This window comes from Didymella exigua, assembly GCF_010094145.1.
Source record: "Didymella exigua CBS 183.55 unplaced genomic scaffold M421scaffold_46, whole genome shotgun sequence".
NCBI lineage: Eukaryota > Fungi > Ascomycota > Dothideomycetes > Pleosporales > Didymellaceae > Didymella > Didymella exigua.
This window is the reverse complement of record NW_022984820.1, coordinates 251900-256855: the sequence shown is the minus strand read 5'-3', so window position 1 is coordinate 256855 and position 4956 is coordinate 251900. Positions and strand designations below refer to the sequence as shown.

At 48.5% G+C, this 4956-nt stretch overlaps 4 protein-coding genes across 4 annotated transcripts; 2 read left to right on the top strand and 2 right to left on the bottom strand.

Moving 5' to 3' along the window:
- Positions 1-496: 496 nt before the first annotated feature.
- Positions 497-1243, bottom strand: M421DRAFT_425522 (uncharacterized protein). The gene has a single exon (XM_033594099.1). The coding sequence runs from the start codon at positions 1023-1025 to the stop codon at positions 846-848; it is 180 nt and encodes a 59-aa protein (XP_033444080.1). The 5' UTR covers positions 1026-1243; the 3' UTR covers positions 497-845.
- Positions 1244-1771: 528 nt separating this feature from the next.
- Positions 1772-2836, top strand: M421DRAFT_425521 (uncharacterized protein). Its single transcript, XM_033594098.1, has one exon. The coding sequence runs from the start codon at positions 1889-1891 to the stop codon at positions 2609-2611; it is 723 nt and encodes a 240-aa protein (XP_033444079.1). The 5' UTR covers positions 1772-1888; the 3' UTR covers positions 2612-2836.
- On the top strand, positions 2694-3089 carry M421DRAFT_306496 (uncharacterized protein). The gene has a single exon (XM_033589161.1). It carries the CDS (start codon positions 2775-2777, stop codon positions 2973-2975), a length of 201 nt encoding a protein of 66 aa, XP_033444078.1. The 5' UTR covers positions 2694-2774; the 3' UTR covers positions 2976-3089.
- Positions 3090-3381: 292 nt separating this feature from the next.
- On the bottom strand, positions 3382-3888 carry M421DRAFT_9430 (uncharacterized protein; the record flags this gene model as incomplete). Its single annotated transcript, XM_033598194.1, has 2 exons — positions 3382-3626; positions 3711-3888. The coding sequence occupies 2 exons, from the start codon at positions 3886-3888 to the stop codon at positions 3382-3384; spliced, it is 423 nt and encodes a 140-aa protein (XP_033444077.1).
- Positions 3889-4956: the final 1068 nt, after the last annotated feature.

Here is a 4956-nt window from a genome sequence, read left to right as displayed (position 1 = left end):
GTAATGGTGCAGGAAGTTAGACACCTAGGTGTTGTCAACGCTCTTGTGAGCAAGTTTAGACGCAAAATTTTGTATTATTTGCCTTGTAGGTGCTAGGTGACGCTCTGTAAGGTCTTCTATATAAGCAGTAAGCTTACATTCCTGTTCTATTATAAGTTTTTATAGTTGTTAATAGGCGTCTGCACGCAACGTGGTTACGCCTCTTGCTCTCTGCAATACTATTAATCGCGACACATTTATTATATTAGCAACTTCCTAGTACAAAAATAATCTGTCTAAGCTTACTGCATGTGCCTTTTTAATAGCTAGGGAAACAGAGTCTATTTAGTGGAGTTATGGTGTTGAGGATTTTGGGATGTTTTGGTGATCGCGTGCATGAGCCCGAGCCGTGCACGAGCCCGGCGGACACGGTAGTGTTAGCTACCAGGCTAAACTAGCCCTGTAGAACCTTAGGATCCTCACAGAGGGCTCTCTTGTAGTCGTACTTGCGATTAAACTTGACTATAAGCTCTAGGTGCCGCTTAACAAACCTACTGGGCCAGTTTGTGCCAATAGGGCCTAGATTGTGCTCAGCGCGCAAAGAATTAGCCACAGTAGCCACATCTGAGAGCCAAGGGGAAAATCCTCAGGCATCTAGCTCAAGAACATGTTTAACAATCTGTAACGGTCTAGACTCTAAAGCTAAAGAAGAGCTAGAGCTAGCCGGTTACATTAGCTTAGCCGGCTTGGCTTAAGCTAGATATATATTATCTACGCAGTTAACTAGACGTCTAGTTAACTTGTGCATGCTTTTTAGCAAAAGTTGTTAGGAAGTAGATATCCTTTATTGGCCTTTGGCCAGACTACTACACAATCACCCTCTCCTTATTGCTGTCCAGCTTCTGTAAGTTGGCCATAGAATCAGCGCGTGAAGGTTGTCCTGCGCGTCGTCTGCGTAGTGTAGATTTTAGAACCCTGTAAATAGCAGCAGCGCGTTGCAGGGATAGAGTTGTGTCTTGTTGAATAGCCTGGAGCGCAAGCTGCATCTGAGCTTCCTTTGACGCGTCTAACTGGTGTTGTTAAGGAGACATTAGTGTAGAAAGGGTGGTTTGGTGGGGGCTTGGCAAAAGTGGTCCACTCGTCTAGTGGTCCACTCGTCCGTGGGGTACGTTATATGGAAAATGATTAGAAGTGAGGCTACGTTGTGCTTGCTGCTGCTGCTCAAACACCCGCTGTGCCTCCTCTTGCTCCGCGTTGACCGTGTCCATATCCTCTTCATTACTGCTGCCTCCCTTGCCCTCCTCTTATGCTAGAAACGATCGAACTGTGGCGTTCTTCTAGAGCCTTCTAGCCTATATCACGTGCTATTCATTTTGGGCACACACTCTGGGCTTTCTGCGGCATGTCACGTGCGGCGGGCTATCCTCGCGTGGGGCTTCAGGCGCCCTAGTTGGGATCAATCCCTTGTGATGCCGAATCCCACATGGGCATGTACCCTAGTGCCGAAAGTTGCCGGTCATTTGCTTCGTGAGCACGTTGTGATGATATCTGTGTATTGCGCAAATCTGCATTATGTGCACAGACACAGTATTGCGCCGTAGTTCAAGATTGTGAATTAATGCTTGTACTGTGCTGTTATCAGACAAAGCTGTACCTTGCTAACTAGTTTGGATGTAGGATTCATTCATATCAGTAGAGACTTGACGTTGACTCATCACCGCTGACTCATCACCGCTGATATCTGTTTATTGCTGGACACAGATGTGCAATTTACGCTTGAGTCAGAGATGTGGTCTGCAGAGCCTTTTCGCTGTGTATAAATACCAGTTCGTGATAGATATGTTTGCGCCACACACACACTCACACACACAAGTCGAGCTACGAACCAAATTTAAGCACTTCTACGATTATGGGAAACGTGTACGACACCATCCGACTGCCCAAAGATACTGATGGTACGATTCTCAACGCCCTCGCTACCAAGTTCCGCGCATTCAAGCTCCATGCACTTAAAGTCGCCCCGGAAGCTTTTCCAGCAGAATTTGATAGCGAATCTCGACTTCCACAATCGATATGGCTTAGCATTATTACCAAACCAGACACGACGATCTTCATCTGCGTCGCGACTGCAAAAGACAAGGACAAGGAACCATCAATTTCTGGCGACAAGCAGTTAAGAACCTTGCTAGACGGCGAGTGGACAGGAACGTTTACCATCATTGGCCCAGTCTCGCGCGACGACTACATCTGGCCTAAGTCCGGTCAACCAGAACCAGGTCCCGAAGGATCAGAGACCCGTTGGCAACTTACAGGTCTTTTCACGCTGCCTGCGTATCGCGGCCATGGTATCGCGAAACGGCTTACCGAAGCAGCAATCAAATTTGGGAAACTTGCATCAGATGAGATGGGCAGTGCATCCGAGAGAGATCTTCGGACGCGTATTAGGCTTGTTGTACACCCTAACAATACAGGCGTTGTCAAGATGTATGAGAAATTTGGGTTCGTAGATAGCGCAAGGATGACAGTAGCAGAAGCCTGTATTGCCAATGGAGCTGCGGACATAGTACCTAGGTATGCTGATCCTAAAAAGTGGCATACTAGGGTTGGCATTGCTATGGAGATCTTGGTTTAGTCAAAAATTAGGTGTACGTACAGGGAAGTTGTCGAAGTTCGCACGTGGGCTAGCAAAACTTGGTTTCCAAAGCTCAAAGACGTCTTCAAAATAAGAGACTTTGTAACAGTTTAGGGGAGAAGCAGATCACGTGTTGTTAGCGGTGGTCTGGTGCTACTTCCTCATGTTGTTGAGCACCTCTTACCTCAGCTGCATCACAAACACGTCATCAAAACAGACCCCGCAGCGAGCCTTGGAGAGCAAAGATACAAGCAGGACAACAACACAGAACAACACAATACACTCGTTATATACATTTGCCCTTGATACAGCAACAAATCAAGCGCACGCTGAGATGCTTAACAGGACATACCCTGCTGCTTAAACATGACGTTGTTAACAAGCATGTCCAACTCAACAGCAAACTGCTCTTCTGTCCTTGTTGCCCAGAACAGCTCCTCCCACAGTATCTGCTCTGCCTTAGACACCATGTCCTGCGCCATCTTGCAGAAGCAGCTGATGTAGATCTGCTAGCTGTGCAAGTAGAAGATCTTCTTGTTCTTTAACTAGTGCGCTTTGCCTAAGTTGCCAGCTGCCAGCGCGACGTACTTGCCATAAGCCAGCAAGCTAAGCACCTCGCTCATCAGGCTGTACACACTGTTAGCCAGATACTTCTCTCTGTGCTCCAAGAAGCGCTCGCAGTCCTTGTTAGTCTACTTGTCATGGCACGCAGACAGGAGCAGCTTCTCCACGCTAAGCACGCGCATGTAGTACACCACGCCTGCTAGCATTTACAAGTAGTTCTTTGCTGTGCACAAGCAGTTTGTGTTGCTGTCAATGTCCAGCACAGCAAGAAAGTGAACAAGCCTGCTGCTGAACAGCTTGTCGCCTGTTATTGTGAAGAAGAAAGATGCAAGTAAGTTTAGCAGCACTTCGAGCTGATCGTCGCGCTGAGCGCTGCGCTGCGCTTTGTTGTCGCTGCCTGCATCGCTACCCAACATCGCCCACAACGCTACTACAAGCTCCTTCTGCTCGACTGTCTAGCAGAACAGCCCACGCGCGTCTTTCATCAAGTCCTTCTCTCCTTAGCCACTGCTTAGATAGTTTGCGGGTTAGCTACTGTCAGCATCAGAGAAGTTGTTGTCGTTGTTGTCTTTGTCCTCTTCCTCCTCTTCTTCTAAGCCATCCGTATCGCCCTCATCGTCTTCGTCACTGCCCTCATCACGGCCTTCCTGCGCTGTTATCCTTGCCTCTGTGTTGGCCACAAATCGCAGAGCGTAGCAGACAAACTTGACCATGTAGCCAGCATAGCAGGCCTGACTCTCTGGGTTCTGCAGTCAAGCTATAGGCCACTGATTGATCTCCAGTCGCTTCTCGCTCCTTAACCACCACCTTGTCTCTCGCGCGAGCGTCGACAGCCCTTGACGCTTCTCTCCACCAGCAGCTCTGTCAGCTTCGCCGCCTGTCGCAGCTTCTCCTCACCTCAGTCAGGCAGCCAGGTCTGATGAGTGAGATGCATCAGATTGCGGTTGGCGAAGTGCTCTAGCCAGCCTGTCTGCTTAAACCAGCCAGTCTTGTCAGTCTTCGCAACTTCAGCGTCCATAACCTGCGCTTGCTCTTTGTGTGCGTGCTTTGTTAGCTTCCACCCTGCAAGTCACTCACTAACAACGTTAATTACCTCACAGGGAATGCACAGCGTACTATTGCCGCTGTCTGCTGTATCCACAATGAAGTACTGCTAGAGCCTGCCAGCTTAGAAGAATGTTTGCGCCTTAACCTTCTTGCAGAGTGTAGCGTCCTCGCTGCTCTAAGCTGTCTAATATACGTTGTTACAGTGCTTCTTGTCCGCGCAGGGCAGCGCTTCTCATAGGCCAGCTCGCTTCTCGATTGGGTTAGGTCTCCCGCTTTCACGCACTGTAGATAATCGCTCCCTCAGGTAGACTCAATCGACAGTTCACATAGCCACACTCATCACTTCTATATTCTAATCTTGTTTGCAGTACAGAAGCAGCAGTTGGTAGTAATCCTGCATTCATAGACGTGTAACAGCTTGCCTAACTCCTTAATTGGCAGCCCTAACAGCGCAGGTAGCTCAACATCTTGCAGTGCAGCAATCTACCACTGCTAGCAGTGCTCTATAATAGACTTTCTCTCCTTGCTTACTACGCTGTGCTAGTTGCGCAGATGCACGTCAGTGTTCTGTATCCCTGTAGCATACTCCTTACTAGGCTGGCGTAGGCTGGCGGAATGGGTATACTTAGGCTGGCGGAATGGGTATACTCCAACGTCCTTCGTGGGTACCCCCCAAAACCTTATCAATAATACATGGATTCTAGCGAACTAGGGCTGAAAAGAAAGAGAAAAAC

Excerpts from the sequence above, each read along its gene's own strand:
- M421DRAFT_425522 (XM_033594099.1), bottom strand. The coding sequence starts at position 1,025 with ATGCAGCTTGCGCTCCAGGCTATTCAACAAGACACAACTCTATCCCTG.
- M421DRAFT_425521 (XM_033594098.1), top strand. The coding sequence starts at position 1,889 with ATGGGAAACGTGTACGACACCATCCGACTGCCCAAAGATACTGATGGT.
- M421DRAFT_306496 (XM_033589161.1), top strand. The coding sequence starts at position 2,775 with ATGTTGTTGAGCACCTCTTACCTCAGCTGCATCACAAACACGTCATCA.